At 38.8% G+C, this 25981-nt stretch overlaps 1 protein-coding gene across 22 annotated transcripts in view; it reads left to right on the forward strand.

The window, feature by feature from the left end:
• TENM2 (teneurin transmembrane protein 2) overlaps positions 1–25981 on the forward strand; it is a 1510370-nt gene that overhangs the window by 1421089 nt on the left and 63300 nt on the right. For 16 of the 22 annotated variants that reach the window (XM_074551980.1, XM_074551988.1, XM_074551997.1 and 13 more), the window contains 3 exons: positions 3958–4152; positions 9487–9687; positions 12507–12719. In XM_074551980.1, coding sequence (XP_074408081.1) covers positions 3958–4152; positions 9487–9687; positions 12507–12719 — 609 coding nt within the window. The remainder of the gene's footprint in view (positions 1–3957; positions 4153–9486; positions 9688–12506; positions 12720–25981) is intronic. The other 6 variants (XM_026791362.2, XM_074551991.1, XM_074551992.1 and 3 more) reach the window with 3 other exon arrangements.

Here is a 25981-nt window from a genome sequence, read left to right on the forward strand (position 1 = left end):
GCACTGTGACTGCCCTGGCAGACCCCTGAAGGCAGATTGCTGTTCAGCTTACAGACAAGCTGCACAAGGACTGAATAGATCCATGAACCTCAGCAAGGCCTTTGACCTGACAGATATATGAAGAGAGGAATGAAAAGCTGTGACATGGCTTTCAGCTTTTCTTAAATTCCTGAAGCACCATAGCAGAGTCAGAGAACATTAAAAACCTGCTGTGGGATCTCTTCAGCCCAAGAGCCAGCACCATCCAGTAACCTTTCCTCTGCAATGCCAGGCTCTGGTACCCCAGAAGCTGAACCATGCAAATCCAGGTCAAAAGCAGGAGCTGAGAATGGTTTCCCCACAGACAAGTTCCAAATATCAGATACCCATCACCTTTAGCTGGACTGCAGTTACCTATTGCTTAATGAGACTTGGGGACAAAGCAAGCAGAAAAATGATCTTACAGCAGATGTGTGGCACAGAATTACAGGTCCAGACCTCTCTAGCTACGTCAAGACTGGTCATAGTTGAGTGGCTTGGATGTCTTTGTCATTTTGGTTTTCTCTTTTATTTATTTTTAAAATGGATTATTTCTGCTCAGTCCCTCTTTCAAGGTAGTGTGCTGTTTAAATAGAGTTACTGTCTTTATTTGAGTTTTCATGCTAGAGGAGAGGTTTGCAGAGTAGAAATCTTTTCAGGAATTGATTCACATGTTGGTCTGTAGAACAGGAAAACAAGAGCTGTTCCTCACTTGTATCCAGCTTGTGAGTCAGCTTTAAGTTTTTCTCCTTCTAACTACTTGAACAAATGTAGTTTCTCCTAAGAAACTGCCCCCAGATTCATTTAGCCTTCCTGGGACCTGTTCTTCCCATGCAGGTTTATCACAGTGTGGTGAGGAACTGGGTGGGCTCAGCAAGTGTGTCCTAGTGCAGCTGGGGAATACACACTGAGAAACCATCAGCAATGACAGCTCTGAGTCTCTGCAATGGCATGGAAATGTGGAGAGGATTTGCATCCAGCAATCTTTGCTTCCTTCTGTGGTGGGCTTCACCAAAGGGACTGCAGGCTTAACCACCACACACAGGAGCCTTGTCCTAAAGAGATTTTTTTTTTTTTTTTTTGTTAAAGTGAGTTCCAATTAAAAGACCAGGGTGTGCAAGATGACACCAAGAAACTCAATACTCATGATCACTCCAGGTCTTCAGGCCAAGCTGCCTTCTGATCATTTGCCCAAAATCCTCTACACTGTGCAAAAAGAGCAGGATAGAAATTATTACCTTTCTTATCTGAGAACATGTATCAGTGTCAGCCCAAAACAAGCCTTTAAATTGCAGTGAAATTGAGAGTTATGGGCGAAGAAATTGTGCCCCCAGATCTTCATAGCCAAAAAGGGGAATTGGTGCCAGGTTGATCCCTTTCTTTCTGGTTCACCTGGTGACTTGCAGGAGCTGCATGCCTGATCAGAAAGGCTGTGCTGGGAGCTGAGCCAGGCTCCTCAGGGGAATATGCAGCCAGAAGAAATAGTCATGCTGCATTCAAGTTGCTGTTAGTTCAGTGTGTGGTCCATCATGGAAAGGTGTTTGATGCTGAGGTGCAAAAAGATGTAGGATAGACTGTCCTGGAGTGCAGTGTGAGGACAATTTGTCTGTGTGGTATTTCAATACAGCTGGCTCAGTAAACTTAGGTCAGAAACCAGCAGAAATTTATCATCAACTTTTTCAGTGAACTGAGTAAAGCACTTGTGAACATATATCACATCTGAAATGAAAATGTTGCTTGTTGCAGCAGACCTCTCATTCGGGTAGAAATGAGCCAAGACTCTCATTTAAAGCATGAAAAGGGTCCCGGTTTTTTCTCCTTTACAGTTCAGCCATCGTGACTGTGACCACAGCAAGCTCCTGCTGTGGCTTCTCTGACAGCCCCTGGCTGCTCCTGCTGGAATGTGACTGAAGTGTTTCCCTGCTGCCTCTGACCACAGAGGCTCAGCTGTGGCTGCAGCAGACAGCAGCAGCTCTAACTCCATCAGACCCACACAGATCTTCTGCAGCAGCAATCTCTTCCTCCTTTTGTTCTCCTTTCTGTCTCTCTGGATCTTTGCTTCTTCCTCAGGGCTCCTCTACCCCCAGGCTCTCCCTGACCAGCCAGCCCACCCCTTCTCACACTTATCTTTATTAGTCACAGCTGTGACCCATTAAGGGCAAGGCTGTTCTTTTTCTCTGGTAATTAGTACAGCTGTGAATTACCAGGGGTGAGGTCACTTGTAATCCCTTCTGCTACACCTACAGTTGTAGGAAATTTTATTTTGTTCAAATTTCTGTTCATTTTTGCATAAAAAAGCATCTGGACAAAACTTATAGTAAGAGAGAACACCAGGAATGAAGCAGAATGAAGTTCTCTTGCTACCAAAGGATGGATAATATGGATCTAAGACACAGGAGCAGTAGTAAACCCCAAGCTTCAGCATACTGACTTTGAAATTGTTCTATTGTAGAAGAAAAAAAGGCCAAAAAATACTATACATATTACACGACATGTAGCCCATTAATCTGTAGTTTTATTTGAAATAATTCTCAGCAGTCTAAATTTTAGCTAACTTTCCAAGTTGAAAATCTGAATTTTATTTTTTCTGATCAATTTTTTCACCTATCAAATAAGAAAATTCACCAAAAAATCTGTCCTGAAATGTGTTTTTGCAGCAGATCAATGGGACAGCTAAGATTAATAAGGATTGCAGGGCTGAACAATGGAGAAGTTGGATAACTGGACCATTGCACATTTCTTTGTAGGAAATCAATTACTTGGGTTCTTCTTGATCATTGGGGTTAAAGGGATAATAGAAGCCAAGAAGGCATTAGGACCTTTTAATGATTAATAGTAGCTTTTGAGTATATTTTTGGCACTGTAACACCGGGTGTTCATTTCTAATTACTTTGAAGAGGGAAAAGACAGGGAAATACTTTTCTGTCTTTATCAAACTGCATCAGAGAGAAGAGCACAAAAGTGCTCCAAGCTTTTCTTAAAGACTCGCTTCATTACTCCCATTTTCTGTTATTTCTCTGGGGCTTTTTCCATTTCTCTGGCCAGTGACCACACAGCCAGGCTTTGACAGGCCCAGAGGTTCACAGATTGCCATGTTCCCAAGGGACACATGGGCACACAGCAGTGAATATGACTTAGGGAAACATTTATATGCACCTGGGTTTTAATTAACCACTTGTTTCTTTCCATTGCTCTGCATGTGTACAACATCTGATTCCTGGCACCCCAGACCTACTGACTACTTTTATTATTCATAGCTTCACTTTATTTGCATAAATTAATGTTTGCTCAGAATGTCTTACCCCCTTAATAACACAGTAGTGAGGGGTGAGGGTTAATGGTGCTTTCTTGCCAGTACACACAGGGTAAAAGCTGTCACTGGGATTGAGGGAAACAGGGCTCAGCAGGGACAGTGGTGCCAAGGTGCATTTGTCGTAGCTGAAAGCTTGTGACATTCTTGTGTTTGGGATTCTTACTGAAAAGCAAAGGATCTAAAAAAGTTTGGGGATATTACATTAAAGTGTTATGGTAGAAGAAAGATGCCATATAATAAGCTGTTGTGGGGACTGAATGTTTTGTGTTCTATCTGTGAAAATTGGATGTTACCTAGAGAAACAAAGCAAGAAAAATGTCAAACTCAAATATATTCACATTACCCTATTAGTTATCCCAAATATTATCAATATTCTCCAAAGAATAGGAGTTATATTCTCAGAATGCCCAACACATATGTGCTTTATTATTATTATGTGCTTTAAATAGCAATCAAATTATTTGTTTGGGAAGTGAAGAACTGAACCACTACGAATTATTTCAATTTTTTTTCCCCAGTAACTGAACATATTTGAGTGTAAGTGTGTGATAGTGGATTTTTGGTGCATTTTCACACAACTACATGCATGACCCTGTGTGTTGTTTTTCTTTCCTTCCGTTTTCCAGCTGCCTGCCCCGTTCTGTGCAGTGGCAATGGTCAGTACTCCAAAGGCACCTGCTTGTGCTACAGTGGCTGGAAAGGTCCAGAATGTGACGTGCCCATCAGCCAGTGCATTGACCCCTCCTGTGGAGGTCACGGCTCCTGCATCGAGGGCAACTGCGTCTGCTCTGTGGGCTATAAAGGAGAAAACTGTGAGGAAGGTAGGGTATTTATTTTCTCTGTTGTTAGTTTGTTTTCTGGGTTTGGGAGTTATTTAATGGCTAGGGAAAAAGGAAAGAATGCAATAAAAATCTAAGTATAAAACTGCTGTAGCAGGTAAAAGAGGGTAAAAATGTAGTCCACCACAATTTTACAGATCTATCAGAGTTCAGACCAAACTTCAGGCCTTCTTTATACGTTGCTTTGCAGTATTAAGAGTGTCTGCCACAAGTAAACCTGAATAATTCCTTTGTTGAAGAGCAAAGAAAAATCTTTTCTTATGGATTGTGTTTACCGAACAATTTAGATGTGAAATGCAGAGGAAAAAGGAGCAGTGGTAGACAAAATTGTATAGCTTCAACTTCACACAAAGCACATATCAATCACTATTAAGACAGAAACTGATGAAAAATATTTGAAAGACTTGGATATCCATGCTACTTACAGACTTAATGAGGGGCAAATTGCTCCTGTTGGCTGCAATCATGTGGGATTAAGGAAAGGTAGATGGCACACATGAACAATAACTGTCCTTTAAATGCAGAAAAGCTTTTCAGATTCAAAGTGTCCAATTCCTTGACTATGTAGAATGAACAATTTTTTTAAAATAACCCATGCAAAATGTGGTCATAGATTAAGCTCAATAATGGCTGTTTTCTCTTAGAATGCACAATGTAAATTGGGCTGCTTTTCTTTTTAAAATATATTACTGTGCTCCAGGGTTTATTAATCCTCCAAACAGAGAAGGAGCTTGGGTGCTGAAGTGATAGGGCTGGGGTGTCATGCTGTTAGGGCTGAGGAGTCTCTCTGGACTATTCTCAATGGATTGCAGAGCTGTATTGATACTGTGTGTGTCAATTTTCATTTTATCCTATAGTGAACAGCTGTCTCTTCCATCAGAAGAGAAAGAGAAGAAAACGATAGATAAACAAACTACTAAGGGTTTTATTGTCATCATCTTTAGGGCCAGATCTGGCATTAGTCTGAGTGAACTTGTAGTTAAAGGAAAAAAAACCAAACCAACCAAGGATCCTCACTGGTGGAACTGCAATTGTTTGCTCAGTTCATTGCTGTCACCTTCTTCCACTAAATCCTCTCAACACTGGTTGTTAGAGCTTTTTTCCAGAATTCAGTTGAAGCCGAGCTTTTGTGTTGTTTTTAATGGGTTATGTTTTAAACTATATCCAGAAAATGCTGTAATACCTTTTTTTTGCCCTTAGAATTTATAGTTCTCAGTTCACCCTTGAGTGTGTGATACTAGGAGATTTTCAAAAATTATCTGAAATGCCTTGCTTTAACTATCATTGTCATGAAAATCAAAGATGGAAAAGACTGTCTTTAACATGCTCTGCAGCACCCAATCTATTCCTCAGGACTGCAGAACCTCCCTTTCTGGTACTAACTGCAATTGTTTGCTTGGTCTCATTAAGTTTTGTACTTTCATTGTATTTTCTGTTGTTGTATAAATGCTTGTGTTATTAGAGAGAGTATGGCAGATAGCCTGAAATGATCTTTGTTTTATTTAATTCAGGAAATTTTACCTTGCAAGCCGTTCCTCCCTCACTTTGTAATTTCCAGGTACTTGCATGGAATTCTCTCTCTGCTTTCAGTTCTCTAGAATGGCTGTGGTCTGTGTGGGCCATGGATCCCCATGGATCTATCTGCCCTGGATCCCCAAACTCCTGTAAGAGAAATAGGCTCCTGTAGTGCTAATTCCATCTTATCCTCAGGTGAATGTTTGGAATGGTGAAGCAGAGACATCAGCAGCTCCAGAGAAGTTTCTAGAAAAAGCCAGTGCAGGCCTTTGGGCAAAGGTATTGGGTTAACTCCAGCCAAAATTGGGAGCACAACAAATCTGTCAGTCAACAGAGCTTTTTGGGAGGTGAATGGCTATGTGAGATGAAAGGATATACGTTATTTAATCAACACTTTGCTTGGAAGGATACGTTTCTTCCTAAAAAGATAAATGAATTACAAAGGCAGGAGGTATTGATTGCAAACTTGGAAGGGGCCAATAATGTGACAATAAAGGTTAAAGCACCCTTTTGCATATATGATTGGGCAATAAATAAGTCAATGAATTAATTTGTAAATAAATAATAATCAACCACCATGTTTCTACTCTAGCATTCCATTTCTTTTGTACATATTTCTCACATTAATTCAAGTGCTATGGGAGAAAGGGTACACTACGAAGTGATGTCTCTCTAATTAATCATCTAGTCTTAGTTAAAGTTTTTGCATTAACAGAAGTTTTACACTTTTAATGGTAGAATGATAGAAATAATATGACTGTATTTCTATATAATATATGAAATCTCCTCTATTGATTTGAACTTCCAAAAGGAATGGCAAAGGTTGATTCATTTGCCATTTTCCAACTAGGATATTGAATTAGAATAAGTGGGTCAGCAATTTTTTTTTTCTTCCCAATAGCTTTTTATTTCTGATATTCATCATGGTTATATTGTTCAAACAATTTACCTGAAATGAAAGTGACACCAAAATCAATATTTTTGATGCACAATTTTTGCAGCATAAACACTGTTTTTCTATTAACAAATTTGCACAGAAGATGAAGTGGGGTATTTGTCAGGCTTCATTCAGTCTACTTTGGGGGGGACACAAGTGAAATTGCCAAATTAGGTTAAGTTAAGGGTGGTTTTCTTGTCACTTTGCTGGTCGAGTCATTTTTCAATGACATTTAACTTCATAAGTGTAATTCATGGCTCTTTGGGGACTTCATGGTACATATTGTTTGAAAAACTCCTTGACCTCCTTTTTGTCCTTAAGGATATAAATTGCTTTCAGTACTTTTTTTGTCAAATCTACAGAGGGCCCAATACTAAATGAGCTCTAATGATCTGAGCTGCCAGGGGGCTGAGAGTTCCAAGCCTAACATACTTGCTAAGGTGCATTCTCCTTTGTTTAAACACCAAAGAGGGTCTGTGGATAAATCCTGATTAAATACCATTGTAAACCCTGCTACACCTCAGGGCCAGAACCTCTGCAACACAAGTCAGCGCAGTTCTGTTGCAGGTAATCACATTATGCTAATTTCAGCTGCGAGGATCTGGCCTGAGATGATAACTCTGAGTATGTATTAAAATAGAACAAGATTGGAGCTCAGAGTAAAAACTCTCCTCAGTTTAAACTTTGAAAGCTGCTACTTATCCAGATGATAGAACAAAACAGCTGTAAAGCACATTTGTCTGGAACAAAGGACAAAGGTGTTTAGTGTGTTATCCTGTAAAACAAGGGAAATTGGGAGCTTAGGGCATTGATAGGCTCATTCTGTAGAAATAAATCAAAGCTGCATGAGCACTGTAATTCAGGATAGAGGGAAGACAGTTAATTTATGTAGCAGAAGGTGGTGTTTTTCATATGCTCCACATTCCTTTCATTAGTGCTTTCATTTGAGAAGGAATATGATACATTCCTGACAAGGAGAGTACATTATGAGTTATCATTATCTCCTAAAGTTAGCTGTCCTATAACGATGTTATACACGAACTACCCTTCTACATTTTCTGTTAAAATATATTTCCTAAAAAAACCCAGAACATACCAAATATGGGAGGAAAGTAACCTTCATCTTTAGAGTAGATTGACCTAACTTTTTGTGTACTTTACTTCTTTATTCAATCAGACTGTTTTATCACAGCTCTGTGTCCGTTGAGTTCAGCAGCAGTTGTACAAAAGATGCATTGTAAACTTCAGACAGGTTATAATTGACTAAGCACAAAGAAGGAGTAACAATAGAGGAGCAAGCACTCTGTGTAATTTAAAACAGTTTATGAATTTATCAACTTTGAGGTGAACCACAAACCAATCTTGGTTTACCTATAAATATGAAATTGCATTATATTTTCATGTCAAATTAACTCGGCTTTAAATCTGAAAGAAAAAAAGGAAAAGCAAATCCAAAAAGATAACCAATGTCATCATTAAAATGACAATCTTGGAAGAAATTTTACAGTCATTTCTTCCTGTACTACTGTGTTCTGAATTCTATACTATTGTATTCTGATAACTCATTTTATTGCATCTCTAAATGCACCTGTCTCAATCCTCTGCCTGTATCTAATCTATATACTTGCTTTAAATGTTCTACAACTAAATAAAATAGTTTGACAAGGCTCTATGTTTGTAGAAAAGTTGAGATTTGAAAGATCAAGTATTGTTCACATCAGGTGGAGTCAAAATGTCTCTGCCTTAATTTAGAAGGATCAGTTTGGAAAAGATGAGAGATAAATCACTTTCATTATAAACTCAGATCTTCCTGAAGCAGCGAGAGAGAATGCAAATCATTCTTGGTCCTGCTGTTGTGAGCTAATATATACCAGTCATGAGATGAATTCCAGTTACTTAAGACATGAATTTGACCTTGACCTTCAATTCCACAGCAAAAGGTACTTGCTAAAGCCTCCATGTGGGTATTGGCAGTAAGCACAGTATTGTTATAGAGATTCATTATGTAAGATAAAAATTTGGTGCAGATTCATTATATAAGATAAAAATTTGGAAACTCATAATGTTAGTGATAAAGTTTGTTTGAAAGACAGCTTGTAACATTCCTTTAGAGGACTGAAATAGCAACTGAAATTCCATTGCATCATTTTCCATCATAATTATTTTCACTTTGTTGTTTCTGGGTTGAAATCTGTATCTGTTTCTGGTTTTACTTCTTTAAGAGAAACAATCTCCTGATTTAGAATATGTGTTGAAGTAACCAGAGCTCTCAGTTTCACAGCTCAGGTACTAATGGACCATGGATCAGACATTCAGAAGTGCCTGAATGATTAAGAGTCTAAATGGAGCTGAAAGCCACCGACATTCTGACTTCTGTGTACTTGAAGTGGATGTCCTAATGTTCAAACAGTGCTCGAACATTTTAATAGTAATAATAGCAGTTTTTATAAAGATACTCCAAATAAAAAGTCCTTTAAAACTGCAAATTATTAACTTATTTTGTACTTGAAATACAGTACATGAGTCATTGGAGCTTCAGTGTGTTTCAGAAGAAATGTCTCCAGGTTTATGTGTGGAACTCTGACTATATATACATAAAAGTGCTATTTTTAAGTCTTCATGCTTCTCCACCACAGCGTTCCTGCAGTAAACTGTCATTGCATAGTCAAACCCTGCTTGATTTATTTTATGTAAAATGTAAATTACTTCACTTTCCCTTTCTCAGACCAGGTATTAATATGACTTGGACAGCTCCCTCAGTTTGCTCTATTTATCACCCTGTCCAGACTTTCCAGAGCACATTTTCCACACTCTCCCTGGTGTGAAGTGACCCTTCTGCACCCGTTTTTTGTTTCCCCCTGCAGTGGACTGCTTGGACCCGACGTGCTCCAACCACGGGGTGTGTGTGAACGGGGAGTGCCTGTGCAGCCCGGGCTGGGGCGGCGCGAGCTGCGAGCTGCCGCGCGCGCAGTGCCCCGAGCAGTGCAGCGGCCACGGCTCCTACCTGCCCGACACGGGGCTCTGCACCTGCGACCCCAACTGGATGGGCCCCGACTGCTCCGTCGGTAAGAGCTCGCTCTGGCACCAGCAATGGCACGGGAGCAGGAGGGAGGCAGTGCTGCAGAAAGAGCAAAGAGGGCTTTATTCGAGAGAGCCGCGTGGTTTATATAGAGTGATAAAATACATTCTATTTGATTGGCTAACTAACAGAAACACCTTCCTCATACACCATCCTTGGGAAGAACAGAAAGACAAAGTAGAAAAACACCTCCTGCAGATTGTTTATACTTAGCAAGTTATCATATCCTTACAACTAAAAATTCTCACAAGCCGCTGTGAGAAGTGCTTGGCCTTACTCTCTCTCTGTCCCTTGGCGCTTTCTCTGTCCCATGGCCGTTCCTCTCTCTGTCCCTTGGCCCCTTCTCTCTCTCTGTCCCTTGGCCCTTTCTCTCTCTCTGTCCCATGGCCGTTCCTCTCTCTCTCTGTCCCATGGCCATTCCTCTCTCTCTCTGTCCCATGGCCATTCCTCTCTCTCTCTCCCATGGCCATTCCTCTCTCCCTCTGTCCCTTGGCCCTTTCTCTCTCTCTGTCCCATGGCATCCACAGTAAGAAAAAGGTTTTTTCCCTCATTTTGCAATCATGTTGCCGTTTTGTTCAAAGGTTAATACCTATGGCGAGTTTGAAACGCGGTAATAATCAAGAAAGTTGTCTTTGTTGCATGATTGGGCTTGTTTCATTTTGTTGGGAAGAACTGTGGATGTACTTCTATATATGCTTTTGTGACATTCTTAATTTGGTTAGGCGTTTGTGTTTTGTTCTAACACTGGTTCTCTTTTAGACTGAAAAAGTTACATAAGTGTACTTCTGTTTCCCAACTGTAAATGAAAATGTCCCAATGTTTCCATTTATGGGGAAAGAAATATGGGGAATTTTGCTTTTACATGTTCAGTTGAACCTTGAGATGCTGCTGTAGGTCAAAACCAAGTGTCTCAAAACACTGGAGACAAATGGAGACAAATATTTACATTTTTCACAGTTATTCAGTTATTTCCTAAGGTTAATCAGCTGGAATACCCTACCAGTGACATGAATATCAAGATGTGTTTTCTGCTTTATGGATAAGCAGTCAGAAGAATTCAAGAATGAGAGTTTTGCTGCCACTTTCTTTGGTGATGTGTGGGGCAAAAGACCCTTCTGCTTATCTGAAACTTCAGCTGGCAGAGAGCTGTAGAATTTTTGCAGTGAGACACCAGATAACTGACCATTTTAGTAATAGGAATACAAAATCTCTCCTTGGAAAGTGACTTTTACCCATCATTCTAAATGACCCTGAATTGCTGCCATTCTCTGCCAAATGAGTTTCAGGTGAGTTTCAGTCTCAATTCTTAGCAAATCAATATCTGTCAAAATCACCCAAGGTCCAGGTTTGAGTAGAGCAGAGCCACCTGCTCACCTCCTTTGCTGTTGGGGACAGCACCTCTGACAGTTTGTGTCTGTGTGGAGGGTGCAGCTCTGCAGCTCTGTGCAGTGCACATTAGCAAGTTTTTTTTTTAAGCTGATGCCTTGGAATGGCTACCTAGAACAGAGGCTAGACAAGGTTAAGAGAATGAAGTGGGTATTTATTAATATTAAAGACCTTCTATAGATGCACCTTGGGCAATCAAAATACTCTGAGAGAGCCTACACCCAAGGTAGATGATGGTCATGAGTTTTTCAGACAATTTAAATTTAGGTCCATTTACATGTCAAGGGTTACAGCTGCAGGTAATGAAGTCATATTCTCCCAGTTTGCTCCCCCCCAATTCACTTTTGTTTATACTTTTCATGGCCTGAGGCTGTCGGGTGTCCCTGAGTTTCAGGCCTAGAGGGATTGTTTCATCTGACCAAAATGTGTAGACAGCAGCTAGCTAACACTTTACATGGAGTTTAGAGTTATGTACTGATGCAGTACAGGATTTGAAAAATATAAAGGCATTTATATTAAAAAAATTTAAAATATAAATCTCAGAATCTCTGCTGGTCAGAGTAACTCTGAGATACGTACAAGTCTCTGTTTCCCAGTCCCGCAGTCAAAGAAGAAGTCAGGATTCTTCTGTTCTTGTTCTCAATGAACAAACATCAAGGTTGTTTATTATTTCTTATCTATTACATTATTTCTCCAACTCACTGAGGTCTGTCTGTCAGGTTGGGTTGTGGCACACTGACCACTCTCAGGGCATTGTTATCTTTTTATACTAAAAACTTCATGTACATTATTTACCATAATTTGCCAATGCCTATCACCTATGTTAGACAGTGAGTTTCTACCTTAAACCAATCCAAATGTGCCAACACCACCCAGAAGATGGAGGCCAAGAAGAAGGACGGGGTACGCCCAAATTCCTCCATCATGGCACCCCGAGCCCCCATTCTAAAAACCCCAAAATTCTACTTTTCACCCTGTGATCAACTAACTATCATTCTACTTAAACTTTTGCGGCTTATAAATCCTCATATAAGGTTGGTAATTTTTCCATGGGTCAAGATCAATTTCCAAGACATCCTGGGCTCTGTGCCAAGGTCTCTGAGCCCCCTGGCAGGGGCTCGAGCCATCCAGGACACTCACAGGAATTTCCAGGGTTCCGACATATAAAGGCATTTATATTAAAAAAATATGAAGGTGTTTATATTTAAAAAAATAAAATATATAAAAATATAAAGGCATTTGAAAAACCTTAAGGTATGAAAGCAACTTTTAATTTAATTCGCTTTTAAACGAAAATTAAATGCCGGCCTTTCATCAGAAGGTGAGCAGGCCAGCTTTTTGAGTGTGGCTGTGAGCAGAGGCGCTGCTGTGGTGCTGCCTTGCCCCGGGGCCGGCTGTGACTGCTGTTCTCTCTCCTAGAAGTGTGCTCGGTGGACTGTGGCACGCACGGCGTGTGCATCGGCGGGGCCTGTCGCTGCGAGGAGGGCTGGACGGGAGCGGGCTGTGACCAGCGTGTGTGCCACCCCCGCTGCACCGAGCACGGGACTTGTAAAGATGGGAAGTGTGAATGCAGAGAGGGCTGGAATGGGGAGCACTGCACCATTGGTAGGCAAACGACAGGCACCGAAACAGGCACATATTGCTTTCTTTTCATAAATCGTAGAGACATAGTTACTGTCGTGGACTGTAATGGGCTGTTCCCTTAAGGACCCAGGTGCTCTCAGCTGTCAAGCCTGACTCAAAATGTGCTGGGGGAAGTGCAGGTGAACTCTTGGAATCATTTCAAATCAATAACAATGATTTTTATAGATTTTTTACTTTTTATAGAGAAAAAAAACCATACAAAACCAACACAACAACAAATTCCACATTAGTAAGTAAAGATGGAAAAAAATGGTACCATGTGTGATATCAACAACTACAATACTTGGTACTATGGATGATATCTTAGTATCATCTGAGCCTGAATGATTTTCAAACCTAACTAAGCATTCCTTTGTGTGAATGGCCTCTTTTTCAATTTCCCAGTGTGACCCATGCGTGCTCTCCTGCTGTTGTACTTCACATGTGAAACACAGCCCAGAGCAGCGCCCAGAGCAGGGGTCAGTGCTGGGGAGTGTCTGTTCCTGCTGGTCCAGGAGCAGCTCCCTGGCTCTCTCCCCTGCTGTAAGCTCTGCTGGCAATGTCTGCACGGAGACAGTGCCAGCCCATGAGCCCCTTCCTGAGAGCCTGCAGCTCACTGCAGCATCAGCAGCGCAGTCTCAGCTGGGCTCTGCCAGCCTGGCAAGCTCAAAAAGGTCATCCTTACACAAAGCAATGGTGTTCTATCCTCTCAATTACCATGCTTGAAAATTTACTTGAAAGAGGAATTAATTGTTCCTAAGTGAAGCTCTTTATTTTGTCTCTACAAGGAGTCAACTCTATTTGGATTATTTTGGAAATTTACTCAAAGGAGAAAACTGTTATTTTCTGTGAGCTATAATCAAAAATGGGAAATTCTCAGTGATCACATCCCTTCTGAGAAGTTTGAGCAGATTTATCTGAACAAGAGTATCCCATCTACTGAGACTGTGAGGTTCAGACGAGTGTGTTTTACTCCAGAGAATTTTTGGAGAACTGAAGTATGCCTTAGAAGAAATCTGATGAGTCCAAATCCAGAGTCATGTTGTTTTCATTATCTTAAGGTGATGAATTTAAGAAAGAAAAGAGTAGGACACTTGAGATTTTCGTGGCAGTCAGGGACCCTAATGGGACAGTCCTATTACAAGTGAATTGTTATTTCTTTACTTAAACGTATGGTGAGATTCTTGCATCCCTCAAGCTGTTTTTCTTTTTCATTCCCCTCTGATTTCTCTTTGGGTATACAAACCATTTCCAACACAGGAGTTGGAAACTAAAAGTATACTCCTATTGGAGAGATTAAAAAAAAAAAAGAAAAATTGATACATATTTTCAGGGCATATCCTTTGATGTTGTGGTGCTGCATGCTTCCTCCACACTGTGCAAATATGATTTAAATCAAAGCTTTTATGACTGAACACTTTGTGACCAGCACAGATGCAGAGTGTTTTTTTCATAATTGCTTTCAGACTTCCATCATATCAACATACCTCTGCTAGATTAATCCAGGCATTTTGTTTTCAAAGTTCTTCCCAGATCTTTACAAAATGCCTAGTATATAATTTTTTCATTAAATTCTGTAATAATTGCTTATTTCAGAAGTTGATGCTTCGCACAAAATTTGTTTTGCTTTATAATCTCTTAGTAATGTGCCGATGTTTAGAAGTAATTAGTGTATGTAAAGTCTTCATTACTGTGCAGACAAAAAGATGCCTTTTACCAAGATCTCAAAGTAGGCTGAAAACTGCAAGCTGAACTAGTGAACTCCGAAGTGAGATTTTTAAACCTAATTTTCAGAGCTTTGAACTAGATATCTCCCTTATTACTGATGTGTATAATCAATTCTTTCCAGAGGAAGGGTGATATTTCTAAAGTGATTAAAATATGTGTAAGCTTTTTTTTTTTGGTGTGCATTACACAGATTTCCTTGAAACTTAATGTGGTCCTGCCTGTGGCAAAGATGAGACTTAGTGCAAAAAATTCAGGTATGCCCTTCTAGGTATCATGGATGAAGTTTGTGCAGTCAGAACTTGTCTGTTGCATGCAGACAGAGATTCTTGTGACAGGCCTGTATCAGTAAGGATTTTCACATGGTTGTGTCCTGAGGCCATTTACAAAAGCACAAAGGCTGATGCCAGGGATGGGATTGAGTTCAGAGGGACAGCTCAGTGTGACCCCACTGGTTTGTGTTACAGGGAGCTGAAGCACAGAGTTCAGAGGAAAAGGATGGTAAAAGGGATTTTTGTCAGTATTGGTATGTAATTTCTAGAAGTTACACTGGAAAATTTGTGCTTAGAGTGAATTGATGCTTTGGTACAATGATGAGTTGCTCAAGATGTTTTAAATGCCGGTGTGAAGAACTAAAGTGCACTTAAATTTCACAGAAACTCACTGTCAGAGTACTGCCTTTATGGTTTCAGCTGCAAGTTTGACACAGCATTTAATGTCAAAATTACTGAGGAGTGTCCACCTAAGAAGATGCCACCAATTAGTCCTTCTGGAAGGTACCTGAAAACTGCACAGGCTGTTTGTCCTAAGGCAGGAAATGCAAATCCTGTAGGAGAGGTTATTTACCCTGAATTTCCATTTTTGCTACACCTTGTCTGAAATGAAGTCAGCAGAAAAACTTGCTTTGATTTCAGTGACTTTAGTCCAAGTCTACAAATTGATTTGTGAGGAAGAAAAGGAGATTTCTATATAAAAAAATTTGTTTTCTTTGTGTTTCTTTGCCAGTTTCTTTGTGCTATATTTACATGGCAGTGGAAAAGAAATCATCATAGCAAACTGCAGGTATCCAAGCTAATTCGGATATTTTACCCTATCTAATATCAAAATGAGGCTTTAATAGATGCTTGACAGAATGCACACTCCTTGTCATTTCATTGTTGAGTATCTAAACTGAAAAGTTTCAATAGAAATGCTTTTTTTTCTCTGTTTTACCTGGTTTAAGAAAAGCACTCAGAAAATCCTCCCAGAACAGCAGTGTGAGCTCGGTGTTAGCACAGTGTCTGTGCAAAGCAGCTTTTGCCTGTGTGCAATAGAATTATGTGTAAGAATCAATGCAAATAAAAATGCATGCATGTTCCAAGTTACTCAGATTTTGATAAATCTATATCCAAATAATATAAAAGTGAAAGGAGTCTGGTCTTGCTCAGCTGCTTTTCGAAGCAGAGCAGAACTTCAGCTCACTTTGCTACTTCAGGTAAGAAAAGAAATTGCTTACTGGAGTGGTGATAAAGAAAATTAATCTTTTCCCAGTGCAAAAATAGACCTGTCAGGATATGTTTATTAAGTGATTACTATTCATTGATTGCAATTATGGAGGAAGTTATAACTAAATAATAGAGGGTAATCTAGATGAAAAAAAAATATTGGAAAACTAATAACAAAGTGAAAGAAAGGTATAGAAGTTGTTAATCTTGAACCCATTTCATGACAGAAATTTAAGATGGAGGATTCAGCTTTTCCTTAAATCATCTGAATGTTTTTTAAAACATGCTGTTATAAAACAGATCTGTTACTTTCACTGAAAATATTATCTGGATGTTTAAAACTGTTGTTTTTAAATGCTTGCAGAGGATGTTCTGCATATAAACTGTCAAGATAGCATTCCAAGGACAGAGTGATATATATGGAGATCTTATGAAACAGTCAGAAATACCATTTTAAAAGTGTAATTCCATCTGTAATTCATATCCCTGAGTGTGGTCTCTTATTAAGTTATTGGTAAAAATCTCACTGGGAGACTAGTGAAAGCGGGATTTAATCCTAAATATTTACAAGTAAAATTTAAATGTCTTCAAATGAATCTTTTAAGGTGAGCTCTGACCAGAAGGTGATATTTGAAGTTTTCTTTAGGGCTGCCTGTCATATTCCCAAGCCTTGCTCTTGTCTGTTCATGTCCTCCATTAGAGGTAGGTTAAGCACTCTTTTTCAGACAGAAAGTGGGAAAAAATTATACTCAAGGCTATTTGGTAATCTGGATACTCTGCTGCAGATTTTGATCCAGAGAGTTGTTATCTTTATGTTCTTTTTTAAAATTATTTTTATGCAAATGAGCTATACCCCTGGTACAGACATTGAAGCTGAGCCTCCACCTGCCTGCCTCACAAAACACAAGCAGGTGATGAGTCCATGTCTTCAGGCTCTGCTTGGGCTCATTTAGCTTACAAAAGACCCTGAAGATCATCAAGTCCAGCCACAAACCCGACACTGTTCTGGCCTTGGTAGTGCTTTCTGAAATCCAACTCCAGAGCTGGGGATCAGAAACTTTGCCCCACCGGGTCCTTGGCCCTAAAACTGTCAAAATTGGAGAACAAGTTCCTTAGTGAAGGGGTTTGGAAATCTCTATTAGCTCTGTATCTTATCTTCTATGTATTCAAGCCTTTGAATAAAGAAGAAAGATTTGAAAAAAAAAACTAGGATTCTGTCACCTACATGGTGGAAAATAACCTAATATTTTCAGATGCAAAAAATGTACAGAAAAAAAGAAAGGACTTTGTGTCTAGGATGATTGAGAAGTTTAAGTTGTAGTACAAGATATTTGTATTAGGAAAAAACATGTTATCAACGAATGAAAAACTGAAGGAGGTTGTCCAAGCCAATTATGAATTCCTCATCAATGGAGTTTGTAGGGACCATTTAGACAAACACTTGTCAGGAATAAGAGAGGTAAATCATCCTGCCCTGGGGCAGCAGCTTCACCAGAAATCATTGAACTCTATGAGCTCTCTTCCAGTCCCCTTTTAAATGAGCTTAGGAGGAAGCATTCCTTCTAAGGAGTTTATTTTTAATGGCCTACCTTAAGAGCTGTACTGTCATTCCCTTTAAGAATCCAATGCCGCTGTTGGAAGTAGAATTGATAATTTATCCAGCCAGGGAGACTGATCTATGTGTTCTGTATTTGCAGAACAATGGGTTGTCAATGTGTATATTGAGCCACTCTGAAACATCCACACAAACTCACACCCAGTAGAGAAATACTTTAAATACTCTCCCTTTAAAGGTGAACACTGTGTGGACCATATTCCACCTCTGGTTCTAATAAAAAATTGTTTACTAAAAACCTTTCCCCCCTGAGTGCTTTGGGATGACCTTTCCAGCTTTGACACATGTTTATATTTTCTATCAGCTGGATGGAATACCACAAGTAAAGAGTAAAGATTTAGTTCTTTACCTCATCATGGACTCAATAATCAATGAAAACATTAATAATGTGGCATCGTGTTATCTTTGGATATAGCAAGATATTTCTGTCCCCTGATAATGCTCTTTGTGTCAAAGATTTTTTTCCTTCTACTACTGATTTCTCTTGTTGTAATTACAAGGGTAATGATTCAAAGATGAGGCAATTTTCAGGAGAGATGGAAAGTGTGTGGGAGGAGGCAGTGGAAAGCCATCGTATCTGACAAAGAGCAATTTAGAAAGAGCTAGATATATTAGACTTCTCCAATGGATTTCTAACTTAAAATTAATCTGTAACAGTTTATAACCTATCAAGGCATAAAAAACCGTCTAACAACGATGACAGGAATTTAGATTGCATGCTCTGAGGAAGGAGGAACACTTTTTTCTTTAATTTTATTTGAAAAATGCATAGAATATTTAGGTCATGACCATTTTTCATTACTGCAGACTTTGAAATGTGTTGGTAATATATGTATGATGACATGACCAAAATGTTGGAGCTGTTGGCTGTTCCTGCATGTGCAGTTTCCAGTTCATCACCTGTATCCCAAGTCATCCCACTGTTTTATACATGGAAGCCTATTTCTACTGATATATTCTTTGAGTTGCTCCCCCTGTGCCTCCTCAGCAAAGCAGAGCAGCAGGTACCTCATGAGGCAACCTGAGAGATTCTCAATTATTTCTGTCACTCACTGCACATCATTCACATTTTCACTTCCATCATTCAAAGACAGAGACTCAAAAAGTAGAAATCTTCCTTATAGGGTGGAATTCTGGGAGCATATGTTATGTCCTGTTCCATTTTATAACCAAAGCCAAGGAAATGTACTCGTCACTTGGATAAATATGTGCTCAGCTAGTGAAGCATCTCTGTGCTTCAGTCAAGGTCTGAGTTCCTGGTAAATAAATATCTGGTAAATAAATTTCTTCCTGGGAATCTGATGCTTCTTATCTTTCCCAGCTGCATTTGCTATTGAGGTGCTTTGTTGGTTGTCTTTGTCATCTTTTATTTCTGAGTAAAATCTCTTGGCTGTAGAGTTCCCAGATCCCATATTATGTAGATGGCTCTTGCTTGGGATTTCTGGTTTGTAACTTTGCAAATTCCTATGCTGAAAATTGAAATGTACCAGCTATTTTTGTGGATCAGAGATGAGTAAACTTTGGAAATAATATCTGTAGCACTAAGGAATCCAGAACTACAATATGCACCCACTTAATTTTATCATAGCTGAGCAAGGTAGCTGATTATGAATACTTGGAAAGAAGCATTCTGTGTAGAGATTTATGTATAGTGAGAGTGGTTTGACTTTCAAGGAGTTTAGAAAAATAATTCCTTTTCATTTACAGAATTTTCAGGGGGCAGCTGGGGATCTTTTTTGGCTGAAAGGCAAGCTTATTCATGAGGAAGAACTTTCCTGTTTGCATTCTTTGCTGAGGGCTTCCTGTAAATGATTGAAACATGTCACAGCTCAGTGTCAGAACACTTGAGTAGCTTTTTTCTTTCTCTTTTTACAGGATATTTGCAGAACATGACCTTATTTCTTTCCTTTCTAGCCCAAAAAATTTAATGAGTATGTTTTCAGCTAAACTTCCTGCATTTTGTCTGGTACTTCAAAGGTGCACCCAGAAGATCCTGGTGAATAGTTTCCCAAACTAAAACCACATTTCTTTTTTTTCCTTTTGGAGGGTTTTTTCATGAGTTATATTGATTTTCTGGCCAATTCTTGAACTCTTAAAAGACCACAAAAAGTGAGGGAGGGCAATCAATCAGGGAGCTGATCTAACTTTTGAAAGGGCAGAGCCGATTATGCTGTTCCTAGCAGTATTCCAGGAGCCAGGCAATCTTCTCTTCTCCTGCAGATAATATTTTCTGTATTATTTTGTACCCTGTGGTGTCAAGCAGAGCTTCAGCAAGGGAGTGAATTACACAATGTTGCTGGAAACAAAACAACAAAGCCACAGGAATGCTTGTGAGAGGTCAGTGGCATGGATTGTACAGAGACAGAAAGGTAGAGCTGGACCCTGAGAAACAGCCATGTATATACATATATATAATATTTATACTTACTAAGAAAGAAATACAAAAGAGAACAATAGCTGTCCATGGTTTTGAAACCTGCTGTTCATATTCCTGTTAAAGCTACCTTTTTCTTGATCACTATTATTCTTGCTTATACATTCTCAAGGTATCATTCCTGCATCTTCAGTATCAGTTTCACATAACCTTTCATGCTTGAAGATGCAAATAAAGTCAAATGTGTTTTGCCTGACTGCTGCAAACTCGGTGGAATAATTTTTCAGATGCAAAGCTTTGCAAAGGGTTTTGTTGGTTGTTTTTTATTTCAGCTTCTTGCCAATTTAGTATCAAATTATTAGTAGGATGCATTATAAGTTAGAGACTTGTCTTCCTAAGATATTTGATGCTTTTGAAATTCTCTACTCAATATTTTCTTAGTTTAATGTTGTATTAAAAAACATTAATGTCAGAAATAAAAAGGAAAAAATGGTCTCTGTAGAACCTCTGAGGTGTCAGTTCAGGATTTTGCTGTGTGATCTATTTAGGGCTTCGGGGAAAAATGAAACTATTGAAAGGCTTCTCTTTAAGCTGTCAGCTCTCTCTTGTGCAGTAACTACTCACTGAGGATGAATACACACTGATGCTGAATATTGATACATCCTTCTTTCACTAAAAGCCCTTACTTAGACAGTTTTTTAACAGATCTTAAGGAATGAATATGGGGACTTGTTCAGAGCACAAGTTACGAGGTATCATGAGCCATTCTTATTGAAGAAAGTTTTTACAAAATTTATGTTATCCAGCTCTTTTCTCTTATTCCTTCTTTCTTTCCAGCCCTGTTCTGACCTGCTTATGAAATGCTCAATAGGATAACGATGCTTCTGGAGATTATTCCTGCCTCAGCCTATTTCATTTTACATATAGCCTTTCTATACATATAAAAAGAAGCAAAGTTTGCTGTCCAACAGAAATCATCATATAATATATCGTATTTGCCCAAAGAAATTGCAAACATAATTTGGGTTACTGAAATGTAAGAGCTGAATACAAACTTGAGTATTCTTGAAGGCATTTGGGTCTAATGCTTTAGTCCATTTTTATCTCTTCATGTTGAAAGTGAAAAATAATTGGAATAATCCCGAGGTTGCTATTACCTGATTTATAGCTGCCAAGAAATTGTGTCCAACTGAGTAGATTTCTACAATTTCCAGCACATTCCACTGTCGTGTTTTCAGTGATGTTGTGTTGATTGACATATTTCTGTCCATCTCAGGCTGTCAGTTGTCTTCAAAACACATCCATGCTGGGATAGATGGAGACAAAGCAGTGCTGGTGCCTCATTAATCAGCAGTTCAGAGCCAGGCTGCTGAAAGCCAGAGGAAAAGCAGGACATGATATATTGACGTTGCTGTGTTTGTCATCATCCCCTCTTCATTCACTAACGGGATTAGAGCAGAAAGGATTCATGGCCCAGCTGTTCCCTGGGGATTTTCAACTCTGAGAGCTGACCCTGAGCACTGCACACTTAAATATTTCACTCAAAAAAAGCACCTCTCTTAAACAGTTAAGCAGTTTTCATGGAAAAGTAGCAAGTTTGCTTTCATGAAGGATTTGCTGTGACATGGATCAAAACATTATCCTTAATGAAAATTTAGGCAGGGGAGACATGGCTGTCTGCTTATCCACATAAAGCTTTTCTTCCTCTAACTCTACTACTCTTAAAACATATTTTTATTCTTGCCTTACTGTGATCAGCCAGCTGTGTGGCCCATGAGTGGTGTCTGACATCTGGGGTGGATTTTCTTGTGGTGGCTCTGGTTTTTGGGAGCTGGGCTATGAGTCCCAGCTGTTCAAGTGTCAAACAGGCTCTGGGGTCTCTCAAACATGGTTTGCAAAGCAGCCCCCAAGTCCTGCCCCCCTCACTTACCTTCCTCTATTCCACTCCTGAATTCTGGAACTAGGGAGCCATCATTTTGACCAAAAAAAAAAAAAAATCTAAGTTTATTGCTTTTTTCCTGATCCCACAGTATCTTTAGTTTCTATTTGTAGTTTTTAACAATCCAGTGCAAAGCAGTTTGATCAAACTCAGCATCAATAAACTGTATCCTGCTTTTAAAATGCTGTAAAACAAGATATCATCAAAATAGCTGCGAGAAAAGGTTTAGATATTTCTTTTTAAATGTTCTGGCTTGATTAGGGTAGATTGAACTACATGAGCTAATAGTTAATTGTTCATATATTTGAAAAGTATAAACACTTCCAACATTTCAGTATATTTTTACATGAACCCATGTGAAGATTAATTTCTTCTCTGTTTAATTATAAAATTTCAGATGAGTATTTTTTTAGGTAGGTGTTGGAAGACTAAAGTTGTTCAAGAGTTTGAAAAATAACTAAGATTCATAATTCATCTGGACCATATATGTTTTAATTTTCTTTCAAATAGTTTTTCATAGCATTGAACAACTGAGCCAAAGAACTTTGCATCAAGGTGCAGTCCCTGTTCTGAAGAGAATTAAAAAGGATAATAACTTTGGTGTCTAAGAAGTAAATATAAGGATGCAATTGTGATTAAAACCATTCTTTTTAATTAAAAACTAAATCAGTTTGTAGTGGAGAATATTACTAGGTAGCTAGGTTGTGATTTTAGGTTAGAAGCAATACTAAGAGGACAATTATCTAAAAGCACAAATTAAAAACAACAACAAAAAATCTGTTTAGGAATAGCATTTTTTGCCTGGATCATGATGGTTTATTGATTTTGAAAGTGGTGCTGCTTCAAATAGTGTGATTTTCCAATTGTTAGGAATCATAAGGCATTGCTGAGTTTCTTGTGGAAGGAGCTCCTCAAGGATAGCACTGAAGCTATTTTTGTAACTTCAGCATGTACAAACACAAACCCCTAAATGTCCCAGAAGATGCTGATTCTCCTAAAAACAGAGACACATTAGTACAGATGAGAGAACTGACTTTTTGTTTAAACCACTGGGAATTCCAGAACTGAGTCCCTGATGTAGCATGCTGCCATCCACCTTTCAGCACAGTGTAAATTTAAACTGTTCTGACTGCTTTCCATTCCATAAAGCAAGGCAAAAATGTGTGTATGCTGGGTTACAGAACACTTATCTCTCAAACCAAGAGGAATTAGCATTATAGCATCCAGTCCTACAATGGAAGATAGTATGCTCAGAATGAAATAGTTCTATAAAAAATGGGTGTTTCTCTTCCTCTCCCATATTTTATTTTTAAATTGCAGAATCTATTGCAATTGGACCAAAAAGGTATTACTGTAAGCAGGAAGCCATTAATCATTATTTGTTGTTGAAAAGTGAATGAATTTGTTAAAATGTTTGCAGATTCTGATTAATCCTTATTTTTCCCTTTAAGAGTGCATTTCCATTTATAACAGTGCAGGAAAAGCAGCAGCAATGTGCCTTTTCTTGTTTCAGAAGCAATTGAAAAGATGCTTTAGGCTTAGGACAGAAAATCACTGCATAGAGTTTGTAAGGATTCTGAAATGAAGGTTAACATTGCTCCCATGTGGCATTGCTAACAGCTGAATCAGGGTGAGGGAGTAGAGTGACACAGATTTTTAGATACAATTCATCTTTTTATTGGCTTTGGAACAGGGGTAAAACTGCTTTTTTGTTCCTGTCTCCCTTGGATCATTATTAATTGATTCTTTATCATGAAACCAATCCATATATATCTTCAGTGTGTCCTATGAATGTTTGAAACTTTTTTTTTTCCAAAATAAGTCAGAAATATTGATTTAGAATGGAGAAAGCCTGCCATATTTAGAGAACAGGGCATCCAAGTCAAGGTCAGCCTATTTGTGAAGGCTGAATGGACACTGGCTGATTTTTCATTGGAGTCTTCTGTTATATATTCCATAACAATTTTGATTGCTTGTATGCTGAGCAAAAATGTGAATTAAAATCACTCAGACCCACTCTTAATTATAAACAGTACTTTATATACTTAATCAAAAGTGTTAATTGGCAGTGAAATATCACTCAGCGGACTTTTTGGATACACTGAAATGTCTCCTAAATTTGTTAATATTTCCATTCCACATGAAAGTTGTTGGGTTTTTTTTTAAGTACAATTAAGACAATGCTTATTACAATCTAATTATATCCCCATTCCTTTTAATCTTTCAATCTTCCTTACACAAAGAACATGCTCAGTAAAATCTGTCATCTTTGACCAGTATTTGTGTTTCTAGTTACCATGAAATTCCTAAGATCCTCATTAAGTAATTTAAAAGCTTTTACTGCATTAAAATTTTAAAGTAAGAGATGCTTTGTAAAGGGAAATATTTATTCAGCAGAACTGGGAGGATTTAAGATGTGTGCCTTCCACTGAAGACTGCATTTATTTACTCAATTTTTATAGTTACAGTTTCCCTTACTTATTAAGGATTTTTTTCAGAAATTCTGATATTAAACACTGCAGTTTTAAAAATTCCTAGAAAGTTGTATGTAATGTTTCTGATTTCTGAAGTGAGCATTCCCAGTGATACTAAAGGGGAGATTTAATAAAGTTATTTGCAGAATATGTCCCCAGATTTTAATTATTTATTTGCTGTATTTTAATGGTTGAGATAAAAATGTAATGAGATGTGAGGAGGGATGTCACTCAAAAGTGAATAAATGACAGTGAAGGGAAAAGGAAAATGTCAGTTCTCATCAGTATTGCTTCTGAATTTTTGTCCTATGACTAAAGATTATAGGTTTATTAAAGATGAACTTCCACAGGGCTACTGCTGCTGGTCCCTTACTTGAATTAGGTAACTTGAGCCCAGCCTAGGAAATAATTGCAGTTGGTGAGTGGTTTCCTTCATGGTGAGAAGCAGGTGAGCATGCTGGAGAACTCACATACAAGTTTGGGTAGATTTGTACCTTGAGGAGCCAGGCTGTGTCACTAAACTGCAGGAGAGCTTTTCCAGTGAGTGACACCATTAAAAAGGATTTTTACATAAACTTCCTGAGTGCTTACAGCAGTTATTAGAGCAAATTGGATATGCACTGTGCCTGATTAAGCATATTCCCACATATGTGTTTACCCTGAAAGGCAGAGCTGTCCCCAGGTTCTCTTTGCTGGGTTGTGATCTGTGAGATCTCACAGAGTCAAACTGCACCAAGCCTTGGGGACCATTCTGGTGTCACCCTGGCAGCTGCTGGTGGCACCCCACTGGAACCTGTACCAAACCTTGGGGACCATTCTGGTGTCACCCTGGCAGCTGCTGGTGGCACACCAGTGGAACCTGCTGGAACTCCTCTGCAGCCCGAGCCCAGCAGGATTGTGCTGGTGCTGAGCAGGGGAAAGGGCTGCACTCTGCTCAGTTCACAGCTCTGAGCAAATGGCCATCAGTATAGGAAAGCCTAATTAACATGGTTCTAACATGCTCCTTGAAAGGTGGTGGTGCCAGTTGAGCTGTAAAGAAGTGACAGTGACACCATACCCCAGTGAAATTATGGGAAACAGGCAGAGTGGGGTAACCTAAATTCTGATTTCATTTGAATGCTGAGGATCAATAATGCTGATCTTCAGGGCAGTCTCATACTCTGGTACCTTTCCCCTGGAACACTGAGAAAAGTGATGACCTTTATAGAAAAGAAAAATTTCTTGGGCATCTGTTTATTATGGTGAGAGATACTATGAGCTACTAATATGTTTTCAGCATTGCAAAGAAAGAGTTAATTACACAAAACTTTACATTATTAATGTATAAAATGTAATGTAATTACACAGCATTATCTTTTAGATGTCCCTTACATAGACCATAGATTTTCTTTATTATTATCATTAGTATTATTACTACCACTACTATTATTTGTTATTGGAAATTCCTTTAAACTGATCTTTGTTTCTGCTTTTCTTTTTTTTCTTGTTGTATTTTTTAAACTAAAGCAAATATCCTGACAATACATAGTTCTGCACTTTTTTCCTGGCATGAATCAATGACTGGAGTTTATTAATTCAATTGACTGATTCTCCTGGTCACACAATCCTGTTGGAGCTGGGGCACAGTGGTCTCCAGATTTCTTGGCTTCATCTCCCACTC

Source organism: Zonotrichia albicollis, chromosome 15 (assembly GCF_047830755.1).
Source record: "Zonotrichia albicollis isolate bZonAlb1 chromosome 15, bZonAlb1.hap1, whole genome shotgun sequence".
Lineage (NCBI taxonomy): Eukaryota > Metazoa > Chordata > Aves > Passeriformes > Passerellidae > Zonotrichia > Zonotrichia albicollis.